Raw genomic sequence first — 17,466 nt, forward strand, 5'->3', positions numbered from 1 at the left:
GATCATTTTCAGCCAAATAAATTGCTCCCACTTAACGGCATTATATTTTAGGCAGGCACAAAACTCTCATTCGCACACACTCATACAGACATCGACTTCCCAGCAGTCCACGTCCGTCCATCTGTCCATCACATTACAGCATCCTGCCTCTCACAATGCTTTTCAACTGTGTCCTGAAGAGAAATACATCATTAAGGGTGAAAATGCGAGGTATTGTGATGTTTGTTTGTTTTCATCCTGGGCAGCAGTTCAGATTTAGTAGCAGAGGCTCAGAGCCAAACACAGCCCTGACAATCCACAGCAAAACACTGCAAAAAAAAAAAAAAAAGAAGAAGAAGGGAAAGTGCTGAAGCAAATCAGCATTTGTGAGCACAATACATGTACTGTAAAAAGACAGCTGCGGTGCTTTGGGTAAAGGGTGGATGCTGCAAAATGTGTGTGTGTGCGTGTGCAGATGAGCGCGCACGTGTTTGCATGCCCGCGCGTTGTGTGACAGCAGAGCAGACCTCGCCAAGGAGGACTAGCAATCACTCCATTCAGCATCTGCTGCCACACAGCTCATATTGTCATTCCCCAGTTTAAAGGAACCTTGAGCGGCTTCAAAGATCTTTTCAAAGCCTTAATCCTAATAGGTCGCGGTTTGTTCTGTCACATCAAAAGAGGGAGAGAGGAGGTAGGGGGAATAATGCATCAGGGCCTGGCAGAGATTCTTAAGGGCGGAAGATTGGCAGAGGATTTGCTGCGCGGGGAGGACTGAAATCTGAAATATCGGACACAGAATGCCTGCTGTAATAGATATGAAATAGGTCTTCTCAACAGCATGAAAGGCTGACATTTCCAGAAAGTTTGTCACAAGAAGGCCCTTTTATTCCTCGGCGTCTATCTGTGTTTGTACTGCCACCTTGTCCACAGAGGAAATTCGCAAGTGTCACTCTAACAGGTTATAGAATAGGATTGGACATTTAGATTTTTTTTTTTACCCACCGCTTCCGTTTTTTTTTTTTCATAGAATACTCAGAAATTCACTTCGAGTCATTTTTTGAAAAACCGGCGTCTGCATGGCACTCCACATTCAGCACTTGTTTCCTCACCCTGTTTGATAGCCAACTGCATGAAAGCTCAGCCTTAAAAATATTAATTTCAAAGCAATATAATGTCATATATTAATACATATATTATAAATTAGGAGTATTTATTAGATAAGAAAGGTGACTGTGTGAAGCGCTTCATGGACAATAAAGCTCGCATCACATCCAGCCATAGTGCACGGTGGGTGTGTGATGCCGTGCCAGACCATAAGTGTCACTTATGTGTTTACTCCTCACCTCCCTGACACTTTATCAGCTCTGAAGGTGTCTCCTCATGCATCTCACCTGATCGACTCGGCAGACAAAGAGATCCGGCCTGCGTTTCAACAGTGCACAAGTGTCCACACTAATTAGGTGCTCATGGGAAACCGAGCATTGATTATGTGTCAGCGTTTGTCCCCCCCCCCTCCCCAAAATGAAAACAGGGCTGTTTGTCTTTTCCTAATGATGCACCGTGTGCCATTGATAACGGCGATAAAACAGGCCGGGGGGGGGACGTAGCATCAGCAAACCTGGACACACCATACCCGTGGGAACCCATATATAATGATGGCGTTTAATTGTTGGGAGAGGTGGTGGGGGTTTGGGGATTAGGAAATAGGTAGGCTGTGAGAAGTGGGAAGTAAACAAAGTTTGTTGGGGGATGAAAAATGGGCAGAGTTTTCTGACAAAAATAAATAAATAAATAAATATATATATCTTTTCAGCTCTGTAAAGGCGTGAAATCCCTCTTGTGCTTGTTATTTCACACTCCTGTGGCTCCAACTTGGGCCAGCGGTGGCACAGTAAACAGACAAACACGTGAATTCACGCAAACAGCACACACACACACATATACTGTACGCACACAGTATACTAAAGAGGGGCGGATTTTAACAGTAAACTAATGACCTCACATTTTCAGGATCCTCACTCACACAGAATATGAATCCTAGATTTTTTGCAAGTTATTCCAATGCAGTACATTTCTAGCATAAAAAAGAGGTGTCATCTATATTTCCAGAATTAGAAAATAGCCAAGGATGCCACCTATCCCCCCCCCCATTTTCTCCGTTTGAGGTGGCGAACACGGCTTTGCTGTGCACCCAGAGGACTGCTATGTATAAATAATGGTCTCAGTATCATGCTGGCCAGTGTGCCAGCCACCTGCTGCTCCAACCGCACGCAGGTAGCGCCAGACTGGGTGACACAGGGCGGCAGACACGGGCTTTCAATCTGCCAGCAAACTAATCAGTGAAAGGGCTGAACTCCAAGCTTATCAGAAGGGGTCACGGATGTAGGTGGAGGAGGCAGTAGTGGGAGAGCAGGGATGTTTTGCGCCGCCACAGCAGGGTGGCACGGGCCCTAGAATAGGAGAAGTCACAAGTCTCAATGCGGGAGGTTGGGAGAGCACAACCCGGGCAGTGAAGGAAGCTTTGCTGCCTGCCACCCACACATCACCTCAACACGTCTGAGTCGGATGCTAACACCCTCAAGCTTGACTATGATATCATGGTTCTTCGCCTTGCAATGGATATCTCGCAGCCATTGTATCATTGTCAACACACATTTGTGGGTCCAAACACAGTTTTTATAAAGTGCAGAGTGTAAAGTGTAAGAGTGATATAGAAATGTATAAAGAATTGCCTTGAAACCCATGCTTGGTAGTGCAAGAGCATGCTTAAGTATTGCATTGTCTCTCAAGCACCACCCTGCTCAAGACCACAATTCATTCCACTATATAAATGTCTGTCTTTGAAATGCAAGGCCCCAGATTGAACAGTTTGCCTTTACATCCAAACGTTATTGCAGCTCTTTAACTGATCCCCCGCTGGAAACCAGTCTGTATCAGCATTTAAAGGTACACGACTGTAACTCAGGAGGTAATTTCCCATCTTAACAGAATCCAATTAAAAAGCACGGGCGTTTCAATTAAACGTCCCCTCGGCTTGTCGCTGCAGTGTCACACCACAAGTTGAAATTGGAATCAGATTATAGCAAGAACCCCGAAGAAGTGTTTTCCAGTGCAATGAGGATCACGCAATCCAGATAGAGACCCCTGTCATGCATACGGCGGGGGAGAGAAATAGCCTTCCTTCGCCGGCATTAGTCATTTAATTCTCCCTCCTTATTAATTTCACAGCAGATTACCTGAGAAGATACAAAATGTTGTCGGCAAAGAGTTTTAATTAAGTAGGGGGTATGTTGCCGTGAGTGCCTTATGTGAAACTGCTGCCTTATAATGCTCTTGTTTTAATTACTTCAGAGTGTCCCCCTCATTAACCTCTATGGAGATGTGCTCCAAAGTACAGTGTGCCTTACAAACACTAGACTCGGAAATTGCTTATATCCATATACATAACTTCATCATTCCGCCGAGACAAAAATAGGTTGTGAATAATTCAAAGCGTGAACATGAACCGTTTCTGGTTTTGTTGTTAAAGGAAAGTGTAGAATTTTTCAGAATTTCGCAATAAAAGAGAGCAGAATAATGGATGTTGTGCTTTGAACTTGTTAATAGTGAGATAACCTTGATGGCTGGGGGCACCATGACGACCCCTGGTGGGAGCCACAATACGTGGCTCCCACCAGGGGTCGTATATGTGTTTTATTTGTAAAACCTGCAGTTAACAAATGGTAATACTTATATAGGCCCTACTCTAATATAACAGTGGGTCTACAGTATATTTTACGAGATGCATCCGATACATTTTATTCATGTAATTCTTTTAATGATTTTCCTTCTAAACAGGCTCTCACTATAGACACAGAATAATAGAATAATACCAAAAAATAAAATCCAAAAGGTGTTCGTATGAGATGCTATGAATCCATGAGCCTGCTTGATAGGGTTTGTCTCATTATTTCATTTCTCCGTGGCTCATCTGTGTCAAGCAGCTGTGGGTGGTCTCGCAGCCTGAAAATCAGCAGCCCTGCGGACATCTTCCCTTTTGATCCTTTTCATCCTGAACTTCCTGAATGGTCCGTTATAGATTTTTTTTTTTTTTTTAAATGCACCCAGTGTTGGCTCCTATTCACAGTATGCGGCGGGATAACTGTCCCACTGTCCACCTCAACACCTTAATGTGGTTTAACAGGATACATTAGCTTTTAATGGCACTTAATTGTACAAAAAGGAAATCCATAACCACATAAGGAGAAAAGTCAAGTATTTCCAAGCTCTTTATAAGAACAATTTAGAGCAGACAAGTGCTTTTCAAACCTTTGGATTGGAATCAGTCCGACTGCCTGGCCGTGAGAAGGGGCGGCTTGCATTTGTAAGGCTACAGTGCCACCATTTGGTCACGACGGGGCCTTCATGTCACTGCCAGGGCCCTGGCACTTGACAATCCAAGGCTGCATGAAAAGGTATAAATTATGATGGTTTATACTCTGGAAATCCCATTTTGAAATAAATGATCTCGTTCAAAATTAATGCCACAGTGGGCACTGTAATCGTCTTATTCGGCACTGGACTATCTTAGAGAATGCAGCGTGGGGACTCTGCAGCAGACTATAAAGCTGAATCGTCTTAGCCTACATGTATGTCGTTTAAAAAAGAAAAAGAGCCGGGTGCAAAATACTTCCAGGTGCACGATTAGAGAGGGGAGAGAACATTAAGTCCCACTATTGTTGTTGATAGATTATCATAGGTACATGCCTTCGTGGGTAATGAGCAATAACCTGCCCTTTTAGAACAGGGGAGGTTTGCCAAGAAGGAACGGTGATTACAATCAATTAAGACTGATGACAAAGCACCAACAATAACCCTGTGGGTCTGTGTTTGTTTGTGTGTGTGTATACGTGTGTGTGTGTGTGTGTGTGTGTGTGTGTGTGTGTGTGTGTGTGTGTGTGTGTGTGTGTGTGTGTGTGTGTGTGTGTGTGTGTGTGTGTGTGTGTGTGTGTGTGTGTGTGTGTGTGTGTCCTTGTATTTTATTTGCGCATCCCTCCAAACTACCCTGTTTTGTGTAATCAACATCTGTTGTGACAGGCAACCTCCTCCTTTCTCAGAATGGCCCACTTCAGATAATGAGTGTCATACCAAACTGCAGGGCAAAGGCTGATTTTACTCCTCTTTTTTTTACTCCTCCTCTCTGGCCTCCGCTCTCACCACCCTCTGTTCCCTCTCGTATCATTCAAGACGTTCACTATGGAGAACCTTGAGAAAGAAGAGACAAGCGCTCTCACAGCATCGCCAGTGCTCAACATGTGGGGGTGGTGGATGAAATAGAGGACAATCGTGTCTTGTTTACTGAGAGTATAGGATCCTTCACAGTTGACTCCTGAGCACTGGAGCTCTAGTGGGTGCTTTAATTTTAAGATTTGATTCATTCAAACCAAACACACAGCTTTATGAAAATGTTTTTTGAATTTTTTCTGGTTACAGTTTCTGCCCCTTGTTGTTATATCAGTTCTTTCTTTTCATTTTTTATGCACTGATATCTTCACGTTTGAATGCCATGCACAAGGCAAAATGCCCTCTATTTTAATGGTAACACTCACAATATGTGTAGCCTGTACTGGTATGTTTTATTTACATTCCCAAACAAAGCGTTTAGGCGCCATCTCCTGGTAAATCCCAGAAGCAACGGGGAGTCTCACCAATGTTTGTGACCACGATAAAGAGCCAATAAACCTGTTTATTTATATTATCTCATAACACTTAGTCTTGAAAATACATCACTAGATAATGTAACATATAATGGTGGTGGACATAGGCTCAGATAGTAATACATTGTTTTGTAAAAGCAGACATTATCCAAGTCAGACTTGATTTCCCTCTTTAACTCCATCTTAACTCTACAGCCTTCAATGAGGTATGTCTACAATTTATAAACATAGTAATTTAACCCCAACCTAGCCTCAATGTTAATACCCTCCAAAAGAAGACAGATAACTTCAGACAAGTGTGATGTTGCAAATAAAGAATTAAAATGTATAAGAGTGGATTAATACATACATGCAATCTCTTCAAACTTAAGATTCATATCAGAAGATAAAAGCTGTTTCTCTACCAAGATGAAAGATGCTGTCTGCACAACCAAGGAGAAAACATTGTTTAGAAAATCCATTCATGTCCTGAGCACACTGAATTCTGTTCTAAGTTAACTTTACCTGCAGGAGAGCTCCTCCACTTAAAAAAGATTCCCTTGGTTTCATACAATTCATCCATAAAAACTCACAGATTAAAATGTCAAGTAGCAGCGGCTTGAATGAGGGGGAAAGCTGTAATAGCCTTTTGTGTCACCATAGCAGGGTGTAAATATCAGGAAGATCATTCATAACTACATTGTGCCGATAGGTGCATCTACAACAATGAATTAGATGCACTGTAATTTTGATATAGACCCTGACTACAATGTTCCTGAGCTGCAGTGAACTACTGTAAGGTGGAGTGATGGCACAGAGATCGGCATACATTAACTGTATATTATATTATATTATATTATGTTATATTATATTATATTATATTATATTATATTATATTATATTATATTATATGAGAACAACATTGTTATTTGAGCTAGAACACTACCCCTGCATTTAGTAAAAAACTATTTTTATAGTGGACACTTTATTCCCCAATTACACACAAAAATTAACACAAGTGTCCTAGTAAACGATATCAGTGAGTCAGCATGTAGAGTACTTAAAGCCCTAAAGCCCCTGCAACTCCTAGTGGATGTCCATATCACGTCCATATCAGTATAGCAATTAAATAAATAAATTACAAAATACAGCACAAAAATAATAGAGTACAATCCTCCCATTTTTTAAGTCCACAGGGATTAAAACACACAGACCTTTGTTCCAGTGCCAAATATAGGATGAGTTGCTTGTTTCACTCAGTCTTGACTTAACTAAGACCCTTATGACAACACTGTTTGAGAGTCAAATTTAATGCCATAGTGCACAACACAACTTGAACCCACTCTAAGCGGTTGCTGAACACCAGCACTGTAAGGAGTAAAGACAACTAGGGCACAGTTAATAAGACTACCCCACCCCCCCCCTCTGTGAAAAGCCATTCCATAATTTGGCTCCCCTCTCAATCTTATTAAAAATTGACCTCTGCTAGAGGATGATGATCTGAACATTGACACGTTAAATAAAAGTGGACCTGTGAATTTGGTATGAAGTGAGTCTTGCATTTCTCCGGGATATTCTTTTCAGTTGAGTGTATCTTAAAACTAAAAACACATTTGTTGATACATATTCATGTCATTAATGGTAAGAATCTGCTATTTCTGAACTTGAGGAGGAGCAGCTGCTGCTTGAACACTAGAGGGCGCTTAGGAGCTATTACGACAACCAGATCCCAGCCTGTTATCAAACCCTTCGATTAAAGGAAGTGGAATCTATTCATAAATCTGTTTGAAACAACTTTATTGTGTACAAAGACACATCACAAATCAAATACGGCATTGAGCAGTGAGCAGCTCTTAAGACATCTGACAGGCATTTCCTCACAAGGCTTAGAAGCGGATTTTTGGGAGAAAAAAATGTATAATGTAATGCATTTAAAAGATATGACAGAAAACGAAAAAGTGGTTTTCAGCAAACTCCAGTTATTCTATTAAGTTATGGAGTTTCACATAATTCTTCTTCCCCATTAATTGCATTGATAAGAAGTAATGACACAGTTTTTAGGAAGCTCTTCGAATGCAAAAAAGTCTTGAGTAACATTCTTTTCAAAAGCACACCGACAATTGCAGTTTCGCTTGTCAACATAGAGCCAGAGTTGTCAAACTTAGGAAATAACAAGTGATGCAGATCTTCTGATTCATAAAATAAATGTTCTGTGGTTTCAGACACAGAGGGCTCACTTGTTATGATCCAGATCAGATCTATGTCTTGAAGGAAGTTTGTCATGACGAATTCTAAAGTGGACAACCTTTGATTTTTGGTGAATTACCTTTTGGAGAAATATTCTAAAATGGAATTTCAATTTGTTCTACACACTGAAAATAAATGTTAGTTTACAATCTAACGCAGTGTAGTGCACTAAAGCCGGTCTTCCTCTAATGCTCGATGCAAAATCTTCTCCTTGCACCAGAGAAACACAGAGTCAAAGGTGAAACACTTCAGAATAAAATGCACGACGGAGACAAATGGAGGTGCAAGGTGGAATGGTTATAAACAAGGGGGCGTGTTCATCTCCGGTGACCCCTCCTCTTCTGTCAGCCTGCGCTTCCGTGTTTACACACCCACAAAAAAAAAAAAGAAGCAGGACACCAGCGGCCGTCAGCTGAATGTTTACCGAGCAGGCATAGAGGGCTGGTGCGGAAAGTGACGGCCACACTGGAGCCCTGGTGCATGGTGAGACTCGGGTGATTTCAGCTTCCACTTGTCGCAACTCCCAGCGGAATGTTCACTCGCAGGGGCCATGGAGACGTCAAGAAATCTACACAGAAAGTTCTGGACCCAAAGAAGGACGTGCTGACCCGGCTCAAGCACCTCCGCTCGCTGTTAGGTGAGAGAAATGTCACCGGGGCTCCCTGGTGCTGCTGCTGCTGCTGCTGCTGCGCCGCCGAGGCTAAGCTAGGCTAACTGGCTAACGTCAGGGCGACGGTTAGCCGGCTGGCTGTCACTGCGGCGACTGGGCTGAACTGGCCGCTTATATACATTCAGAAAATGGCCCCAAAAATTCACAATTGCAATTCCAAGTGTTTGCCACTCACAGCCTGTGTTTATTCATATTTGCTGACTTGCTATAAACAGACAAGTGCCGCTGTCATCAGGCATGGATGCTAGCTTCTGGGAGCTACCTCTCCTTGTTGCTAACTAGCCAGCCCGATGCTAACTGATGCTGCCTGGTCAGAGCATCCGTCGCCGAGCAGCAGATACTTCCCACAGCCTTTGTTGTCATTGTTCCTGGGACATCCTCGCTGCTTTAAAAACGTGATAATGTGATAAGCATGCATGCAGCTCATCGCTGAGGCGCCCAGACACACTGCGAGTCGCTGGTTGAGCTCTTAAAGGTGAACTGTGGCAGTCTGGTTGTCTGGTTCAGTTGCCATCAAGTGTCTTTCATGGATCAAGGAAGTGCAGTGTTTGTGTCACAACACTGAGGCTCAGCTGGTGTCCCAGCCCTGCTTTCAAAGTCACAGTCAACATGAAAATACATTGTAAACAAGGTATCTTAAGGATGATAATCAGAATAAGAGGCTTGAATTTGATCTGGAGTAGCTGTAGAGTTTTGTATTACATGTAATGGGACATATTTCCAATCCACTTTCAAGGTTTTTTGTGTATTGATATCAGCTATTATTGAATTGTAAAGAGTAGAATATAGTGATGTGTGTATTCTTTTGCTCATGTAAATGTCTAAAAGCAAGTTCCACTATGCAAAACATTGACGTACAAGTCACATGACAGGGCAGCTTAATAGTTTTACGTCCATCCTGTTTTGTTTTACTGAATCAAAGTCCACATACTTTTATGAGCCAACGCACACTAAACAATACTTGGTACTCTACAGCATTGCCTCTTTTATTTTAGATGTGTGCATTGACATTTTTTTCAATTTCATTCCACCAGGATACTCACATTTTGTTAGATGAGCTTCCTACTATTGGGTAATGTAGTGTACAGTATATGACGTTTCTTTTACTCTCAGCACAAATAAAACAGGGTTAAGTAGGTGGAGAGGAAGAAGATGGTCAAGAGGGAACAGTGGGGCATGTAGGAAAATCAGGAGAAGTAGGTCACTCACATGTGGATATTGCTCCTTATACCATATAATGTCTTGTTTCGTAAAGATGGCCATCGAGTGATGCATATTAATATCTAGTCTTATCAGCTTCTATATGTATTCATAGTTACACAATTATGTTGGATTGTAACTCCAGAATAGCTAAAAACAGGATCTGTTTTAAATAGTACATGGAAGCTTTGAATAGCAGAACACCCCTGGTCAGGCTGTGCAATTAAGATTAATATTGCGGTATTTAGCTTTATTTTTTATTGATATTTACCAAAATACCATAACATATGGTTCAAAGTTACGTTTTTATATGTTTGTATATATATATATCCAAAATCTTTCAGATGTGTGACTGATTCTGGTGCCATTTAACCTAAATTCATTCAGACATGAAAACTGTGAAGCACTAGCACATTCAAATCACTTGTCCTTACTACAGGGACAGTGTCAGGGTTTGAATATCACTTTACTTTTAGCAGCTTGATAGTGAAGTTATGTCTGCACTAGCAACCAGTAAGTGGGAATAAGTGGAAAGGAAGACTCTCTTTGGGAACAAGGTGCTGTTGAGAAGTTAAAGGTTTCAACCATTTGTTTAACTGGTGCATGTGTTGCTTGTCACCTTTTCATATAGTGTCATCTTTGCTGTTTTATTGATTTCTTGCACAGCGGCACAACTGACAGCCAATAGTGTTTAGAAGCTTATGGTTCTTGTTGCTGTCACAGCATACCTTCAATGTGAAGACTAGCCCAACCATAGAGGAGATCAACATGGAGCTCTGTTTTTCTTTCCCTCATGTGCCGTTAAAGATAAGGTTGGTTTGGCCAGCGGCTGATAGTAGCCTACGTGTCACTGTCCGCCAGCGCGGCAGATTTTACGATGCCTTCAGGAAGGATTTCCTCCTGGTGCTGCTGGTTCCTGTGTGGACAGGACACATTGATGAAGGACGAGGACAGGACAGGGACTGAAGAATACAGCTGCCCCAACACAGTTTTCAGTTTTTATGTAAACAACACTCTTCATATTATTTGCAAGAGAAGCCTTTACACTGGATAAAAAAGTTAAATCTTCTCATATGATGATTGTAAAAATGTCACAACATAAAAAGTTTCAAAATGCGTCGGTGGAGAACAGTTAAACCTGCATTTTTTATTTTTAAATTGGGCAGTTGCCAAAGTAGTTTTACAAATGTATCTACCACATCCTAAATAGTGAATGCCATCAAGGTGAAGATGATGTTAAGAAGGATATTAATAAAAAATGTCTCAGGTTTAAAAATGTCCCAACATCTTTTCTAGCAAAGTTGAACAAGTAAAAGTTACTTGCAGCCTGTTAACTTCCCTGAATTCATTGCCTATTTGGCTTCAAGATGTCTAATGTTAACATTACATAAGTTGTGTGTCATTGTCTCTGTTGCATTTTACCACCGACGCCAGAAATTTGTTAAGCGAGCTTGTTGAATCCAGTCATAGTATTGGTAGTTTGTGGCTGAGTGGACAATCTGTGGTCGGGGCTATTTTCAGAGAGGCTCTGTATTGGTTTTCTGCTCACTGAGCTGTGGGATGGAGTGTGAAAGCTGCTGCATGTTAATTCACTGGTCATGCCTGGATTGATGTGGCTGAGGGTTGTTAATTACAGGAGCCCAGCAAACCACCTGATCACCCACTGCTTCTTTCAGTGGAGGCACAATCTGCTATTCCTCTTCTCCTCTAGTGTCGTGCTCTGGCCCAACTCACTCTGCATCCCCTGCTGCACACACAGCTACTCAAATAAGTCCCAAAATAAGCATGAAGTTAGCGGTCAAAAGGCAAGCAGTAGGAGATCCATCACTGAGTGTTGACATGGACACCAATATTTCAAACCCCATTAAGCCAATAGTCTGAAAATAACACTGCCATGGAAACAGCATTTTCTGATTTCCTTAACCTGAATAAGGTCATACTCGGAATAAGCAATTATTGAATTAAGGCATGTGGAGTATTTTAATCTTAGTGCATACATCTTAAACGCATGATGATGTCCTATTGAAGTTTTCACAGCATTTTGCAACATCCACATATGGCATTTAACAACTCTTTGACAACGCATTACCTGGGTGTAAACAAGATGGGAAAATGAAAAGGTGTTGTAGCTTTTGCAAAATTTGAAAGAAAACACCCAAAATGTTATACGGTAGCATCGTACATTTAACTATTTCAGGCTGAGGTTTGAAAAACTCCTGAAATAGTGGATGTAATGATGTGAGTCGTAATCAGGCTATGCTCTGTAACATGTATGAATGGAATATTATATTAGCTTCTCATGTAAACGCGATAATTGAAAAAAATTCTTATTCTGAATAAAGTCAATAGTCGGAATATTAGTGTCCATGCAAACATAGTCCCAGTTTTGACTACATGAGTTTGTCTGGGGTAATAACATCTTGAGTCCCGACTGAGATATTTTTCTTTTCACTTGCTCCCTCCACAGGGAGGTCAGAGTGCCAGGTTGGCTGTGGAGCAGTAAGTGCTGCTGGAAATAGTAGTGATTCACTGGCAAGCTCAAATATGATGTGCTATCATGAGGACTTGGGCATGGGCTCAATGGTTGAAGGACAAGTAACTACATGACCTAATCAACTTAATAGAAAACGCAAAGTAGGTGTTTTTTTCTCCTTTTGTTCTCTCCCAAGAAGGTAAACAAGCTAAACTTGAACCTGTTTCTGAACTGTATGGGAACAACAGAGAATGTGTTGTCAGTGATAACAGTCAGGTGTGTTTGTTTGTGGGTGGAGGTGTGTGAGTTTGCAGCCAAAGGTAATGCAGTTTTTAAAGAAGCTCTGCACTCTGTAATGTTATTGCACCCTACTTTTCTCTGTGTTCAGGCTCTAAGTGTTGCCGAGGTCAGGGTCAACTGAAAGCACTGCTGGTATAAAAGGAAATCACAAGGTGAAGCACCAGAGGAAACAATGAGCGCAACTCTGGAAGGGCTCTTAAGAAGGTCCTCCGTGTGGCTGAAGTAAAAGCTGAGATCACTCGACTTCTGATTCTCCTCCTTTGTGAAACCCTCAGATTAGACTTGTGAACAACTTCAGCCTCTTGTCATCTCCCATCCTACACCATGTCGACATGATACAAGCACTTAAGGGGTTTTCTCCGAGTGTGGTTCAACTGCCACAGTGAAAAGTTATAAATGGGGTTTTATCAACTTTCACTAAGCTATCACACGCTGAAGTTGTCTGAAGTAAAGGCTGTGCACTGATAAGGATGAAAATTCACCAGCCCCTGCTCCAATAGTCCAGTTTTTGTGCATAATGTTACAGTCATAGTCAAGTGACCCTCTGTGGTGTTGAGCTTTGGAGTGAGATTCCCTTTCCCCCCTCACTTTAACAACAGTCACAAGTCGATTTGAAACGCACAATTAAACTACTGTGGTTAATGTTTTGGGGGAAAAGCAAAATACAGGTCCTATAAATATGGTGAGAAATTAGACTCAAAATGATCATAAATATATTATATGATCTATATATAAAAAATAAGATTTATATATTTATTGTAATGAATTGTGTGTTTAATACAAATGTGTTCCTATCGACACACAAATACAAGTCAATTTGAATACACGTGAAACACATGTCCAATTTTACAAATGCATCACAACCAGAATAAATGTTTATACATTAACATTACATACATATTTCTAACTTCAGCTGTTCAGTTGACTTTATTCAGAAGAAGACATTAGTCTGATTATGTTAATTGCTAATAGTATATTCCAATCTTATTTCTGTTTACATGGCGCCGAGCAAAGTCTGATTATGACTCACGTCAACATTATATCTAGTACGTCACATATATCTGATGTTCCCACCAGAATTTTAAAACCCCCCTGAAATTGATTAATGTCCAATGCTATCATAAACCCTTTTAAGTGTTTTCTTTCAAATTTTGAAAAAGCGCTATTTTGTTTACTCTCTTAACCACAACACGTGTCATCAAGCAGTTGACAACTGCTGTATGACGATGTCACAAAATGATCTGAAAACTCTAATGGGACTAATAATGCGATTAAACCTTATAATGTACATGTCTACGTAATATTGCAATACTCCACGTGTCATTTAAAATTACATTATTGCTTTTTCTTTGTATGACCTTATTTGGGTTACGGTAATCTGAAAATGACATGGCAGTGTCCTATTGTCTTAATCAGGTTAATATCAGAATATTGGTCCATGGAAACGTGTCTAGTTATTTAAATTTATTTAAAGATTATTAAATGTGTGTACTGCACTGATCAGTTACATTTGTGTTCAGAGTTTTGAGAAGAGTCTCCAGCTCCTTACACATCCACAAATGCATGCTGCGTTTAAGTGCTGGTGGTTAACAGGGACACCTCAGCTTTCTGTGAATTTGTGTGTAATTTCTAAGTGGAAAAAAAATATATCATCTTCCCTGGATTGGAGTTTAAACATGTAGTAATTAAAGACGAACATATGAATGTGAATATATATATATATAGTTTTTGATTCTCTGCACTCCCGCACATGCTGTTAATATGAATGTTGCGTCCTCTGAACTGGTGGCAGAGTCGAGATATGCGTTTGGCTGTATAAAGACTTCCTGTACCACTGTACCTGAGTCATTAGGATTGCAAACTATGCCATGATAGATAACGCAGCAGCAGCAAAGCTGGATAATTGACATTACTGGTTCAGGATCACTACATGTAGCATCTCACAGGCCCTCACTGGAATTATGTGGATGTTGCAGTGCGTTCATACTAAAATAAAGATTATTTATCAAATCAGTAACTGGTCTTTGTAGTTAACGAGGGATGTCTTTAATGGGGATGGTTTATGGGTTTCTTTGCTTTTTTGGTTTTTAATGCCCCAGAAGGTTTAGATCAGTAATTTCCCATCAGTCTCTATATACTATCACAGAGCAGATTCCGTAATGATCTGCCCTGTTAAAATAGATGGGAGTTGAAACATGTAAAGCTTGCATGACATAAATACTTGAATCTATTTCAGTTTCTTGTTTGTGTCCTCATTTGCACTCAAAATATAGAATATTATATTAATATATTAATTAGTAATATTTTTTACGCTTTTTGCGATCAAGTGCATTACACTGATTAACCAATATTTCATTATTTCTAGCAAGCTGCTTTTTCTAAAGGGGAGTTCAAAGTTTACCAATTATAGTTTTGTTTTTATTGGGCTACATGATGTAACACTCAAATTCTATATATAAAGATGTGATTAACCTCCACCATGTGTTATATTCATAATCTACAAAAGCGTGGCAATATTCTTGGCCTTGCTTTTCCCTTACTGTCATGTGTCTCTGCAGCTTCCTTAAAACCCAAATTTCAAACGTGATATAAATCACATGGTGCTGAATGAAAGGCTTTTTTTCAGTTAGCTGCTGGCCTGCTGGAGAGATAAAGATATGAAAACACCAGGGCCCTGTGTTCTAGGGGATAATATCTGTGGGAATTTTACACAGCACATGAAAAACCAGTTTGTCTTGTTACACCGTGTACCTGTCCTGCTTTTTATAATTGCAGAACCTAGTCCAACACATGTGGTTTAAGTTGGGCAGCATATGTTAACAAGATTTGATCTCAAAGTGGATTTACATTTTATGTTGCCCAAGCTCTCACTAATCTGCTATGGATTTCCAGCTTTGACGCCAGAGGAAAAATAAACACTTAACTTTGGCTTACAGTGTTAGCACAGGGCTGCAGTGCAGCACAGTGTGTTCAGACCATAGTTTGAGTTGACAACTCAAGTGACTGGTCCTGGGTGATAAACTAATGTAGAAAAGGGAATTTCAAAAATATGTTTTTTTTGTATTTAAAGCTTAGACTTTTTCAATTGACTTTGAAGATTATGTAAACAATGTTTATGACTAGCGCCAGTGTCTCTGACCAAAATAACTGAATAAAGATACACTGTGCACAGGAGAGCCGACAAAAAGCGATTCTTATTTCAGTGCTGTGCTCACTGGTGGCTGCATTATTGATGGTTGTTTATGCACAATGCATAATAGACCTTTCCAACCTGTACAATATGACACACCCAATGAGATCATCATGGTCTTCAACTGAAAACCTGCTATGTTTTGGTTCCAGCTGGGAACCAACCATTAAGGCTCCAAATCAATTTATCCTTGGTCAAAATGCTCTGACGGTTCAAAATTAGGAGGATGAACAAGAAAAGAAACCACTCCGTGGCACCAAGCAGCCAGTTAGCATGGCTGGCATTGTTAGCATGTCTGTGCCATGCTGTGTGTTGCCCATAAACTGTATAAAAGGATATGGATGAGCCGTGGTGTTTCTGATTCAACATCGCTGTGGTGGCAGGTGTGTTTACAGTGTTAGTCACAGCATTGAAAGGGGGCGAGGGGATTTAAATTTCCTCCTGGGTGTTATGTTTACATCAGTGCTGATTGGCGCTGGAGCCATGTCACTTCATAAGTGTAGGAAGGGCCAACGGTTTCACAGGGAGCGACTCACACACATGCACCAACATGAACTTGTGCCCAGACCAGTTCTCTCCACTATTACACAGATAATAGTTGTTGGCTACTACATCAATATAACTTATTCATGTGTTCTCTGAACCCATTACTGAAGATTTATGTTGAAGAAATCCATTACTACCAAGGAAAGGAACTGTTGCTAAAAGATTTTGTTTTCATCTGAAGTGTATTTATGAGACCAAGGGTGGAGGCTCATGTAGGAAAAAAGACTTTTAGACCTTTCTTGAGAAAAAAGACATCTCATAAAGTCTTTGAGAAAATAATACAAATCTTAAGGCTTTTTTACTACAACCTGTAGAAGTCTAACTTTTCCTTTTAGATTCAAGAGTTTCTTGACATGAATTTTGGCCTTTTGTACTTTTGCTGGAAGAGGAGCAAATTATTGATATAGGAATATATTGCTATGTTTATTTTACTGTATACATTGAAATCAAATTATATTGCATCTATCCTCAATTTGAGCTTCTTTGTCTTTCAAAACTGTTTCAGTCATGTTCCAGGGAAATGAATACAAGCCCTGTGTTGATAAAGATAAAAATGTTAGATCTACTTGAAGAAGAAAAGTGAAAGTTACCAGTTTATCAGCTCTGTAGACCTAAGCTGTAGAGATAAACCACTCTCTAATGTGTGAGCTTGGACTGGGGTAAGGTCAGGCGTTGCCATTTTCTACCATGGATGTTTCACACTGCGCTCTGTTTAGATTCATTGGCCCCAATCTGTTACACAGCCAGACACTGACTGCAAGTCAAGAGGCATTCATGCAGTGTTTGGCACAGTGGCATCATAATGAAATTACATGCATCAAAAGTGTTGCAGGAAAAGCCCTTCATAATAATTACATTTCTTGAGATTTATTTTATGGTAGCTTTATTTTGTACTGAGCTCTGAAACATAACACAACATGAATCATAATTAATAATAACCCGTTTAATAATCATAATAATGATTTGATGACACTGCTGTTGTATTTACAATGAGCTTCCTATAATTTCAGAGGCGTTACAAGCCTGTTGACATTTTAAAGGTTCAGTTAGCACAGATGGACAAAGCCTATATAAAATGCAGCTCATCTCAGAGAGAGAAGCATGCTTTGGTCCATTGCTTCAGCCCAACAGTGTGTTAATCATTATCAGTGAATGTATTTCTCATAGAGGATGATATATGACA

At 40.4% G+C, this 17,466-nt stretch overlaps 1 protein-coding gene across 1 annotated transcript in view; it reads left to right on the forward strand.

Moving 5' to 3' along the window:
- The first annotated feature begins 8,252 nt into the window (after positions 1–8,252).
- Positions 8,253–17,466, forward strand: part of ralgapa2 (Ral GTPase activating protein catalytic subunit alpha 2) — a 93,028-nt gene continuing 83,814 nt past the window's right edge. The window contains 1 exon segment of the mRNA XM_047341590.1: positions 8,253–8,541. Coding sequence (XP_047197546.1) covers positions 8,436–8,541 — 106 coding nt within the window. The 5' untranslated portion in view covers positions 8,253–8,435.

Source organism: Hippoglossus stenolepis, chromosome 10, assembly GCF_022539355.2.
Source record: "Hippoglossus stenolepis isolate QCI-W04-F060 chromosome 10, HSTE1.2, whole genome shotgun sequence".
NCBI classification, from domain to species: Eukaryota; Metazoa; Chordata; class Actinopteri; order Pleuronectiformes; family Pleuronectidae; genus Hippoglossus; species Hippoglossus stenolepis.